Source organism: Pundamilia nyererei, unplaced genomic scaffold, assembly GCF_000239375.1.
Source record: "Pundamilia nyererei isolate P.nyererei 1_Seehausen unplaced genomic scaffold, PunNye1.0 scaffold00223, whole genome shotgun sequence".
NCBI lineage: Eukaryota > Metazoa > Chordata > Actinopteri > Cichliformes > Cichlidae > Pundamilia > Pundamilia nyererei.
The window spans coordinates 855,609-857,406 of NW_005187624.1; the positions used below are offsets into that span (position 1 = coordinate 855,609).

General features: G+C 36.6%; 1 protein-coding gene across 1 annotated transcript in view; it reads left to right on the forward strand.

Moving 5' to 3' along the window:
• Nucleotides 1-1,158, forward strand: part of LOC102207465 (transient receptor potential cation channel subfamily M member 4-like) — a 16,694-nt gene extending 15,536 nt beyond the window's left edge. The window contains exon 27 of the mRNA XM_005748524.1: nucleotides 264-1,158. Coding sequence (XP_005748581.1) covers nucleotides 264-295 — 32 coding nt within the window. The 3' untranslated portion in view covers nucleotides 296-1,158. The remainder of the gene's footprint in view (nucleotides 1-263) is intronic.
• Nucleotides 1,159-1,798: the final 640 nt, after the last annotated feature.

The window sequence follows — 1,798 nt, forward strand, 5'->3', positions numbered from 1 at the left end:
CCCCAGCTATTCTTCAGCAAGATACTAAATCCTGACTTGCTGTCCAATGTGTTAGCATTGTGTATTAATGAGATAGAAAGCACCAGGGTATAGAAAATAAGTGCCTGTGTGAATGGATGAATGAGGTGTGCTGTACTTTGAGTAGTAACGCACTGTCTAAAAGTCAATTCATAATGTACCCGTTTCTAAAAAAAGTTTGCTTTTTTCTTTTTGCTAAAATTTGTCCCTCTCACTCATCTTACTTTACCTGTTCCTCTCTACAGATGCATTTGCCTCCTCTTCCAGCTCAACTTAATTTAAGGATGCCTTAAATCAAAGAGGACACCTTCACTTCGCTCAAGTTCAGGAAAAAAAACAAAATTGGAGAACACTCTCTCTTGAGAACTTCTATCCAGCCCACCACCTTGATTCTCACTGGACTTATATATATATAAATACTGCACTGAAAAGAGAAAACATTTTATCCAGCTAATGCAAGACACTGTATGTCTGTGCGTGCGTGCGTGTGACTTGATACAATTAATGCTGTAAAACATGTTTTAAAAACATGCAATGTTTTACATTTTATTCTGATATGATGTGATAGCGTCTATAACCAGTTACAGTAGGAACACATTAATACTTTTTCAGTTACATTAAAAATGCCCAATATTTGTATGCAAATGTACATACAAGTGTATTTGGATGTCTGCATTTTTATTCTTTTCAAATAACTTTCATACAGTATAACGATTCATTTTGATGATAAGTACAAAAGAATAACTGTAGTTCAACAATCTTCAAGGACTGAATTATTTGCTTTTACAGTATTCCAGCTAGAATAAATTAATGCATGGAATAGGGTTGTAATAATTAATTGTGTAAAGCGAATAACAGTTATAAAAATTCTCCAAGTATTTTTATTTATTTTTTTGCTTTAATGTTTTGTTTGGTCCGTAACTCTGTTGTCACCATTTAAATAGTTTAACTTAGAACCAGAGTCTTCCATTGCCCACATGTGTATAGATAAAAAGGTGGAGCTGTATCCAAGACTGAGCTCAGATTGCTTTAGTAACATTCATAAGCATGAATAAAATACACTAATTACATTGCACTAACAGTTTTAATAAAACAAGCTTTTGTTTTTCACAAATCATTAAAAGTATATTTGGGTCAGTAAAACCCTGAGCCACTGACCTGAGGCTGTTGGGTTGGACTGAATTATTGCCAGCATTATTTATTAATGTCTACACAATCGGGATGCCTGTTTTTTGGAGCAGGAAACATTGCGTTGCAACAGGACATACTCCAGTTCTGAGAATGCTGATATACTTGCTTTTCTTCATTGCAACCACCATGAAATCAGCCATTCACAGACACACTTAAACATGCAGACACATGCACAGAAACCTACAGTTCAGCTGGAAAGTATTCACAAGTTACAGCCTTATTCCAAAATGGATTCAATTAATTTTTCATCTCACAATTCTACGCATCCTAATTACATACTTTATAATTACAAAGTGAAAAAAGTTTGCTTGAAATTCTTGCAAATGTATTAAAAACGAAACACTGCCTTTTCCATGGCTGCTGCTGGCTGGTTCAGGAGGCTTGGCTGATTTCCCGAGTGTTGTCTTGGACAACCTGTCTCCAGCTCCACCTGTGCAGTCTCCTGGGGAGGGCGACGGTGAAGAAGGGCCCAGCGTGGATCTTAAAGACAAAGTAGAGGAACATTTTAAGAAGCGTTTTCCTTCTAAACCGCAGACTGACGAACTAGTTCACCCGGTGTGTGCTGACTGAGATAATACATGCACATGGG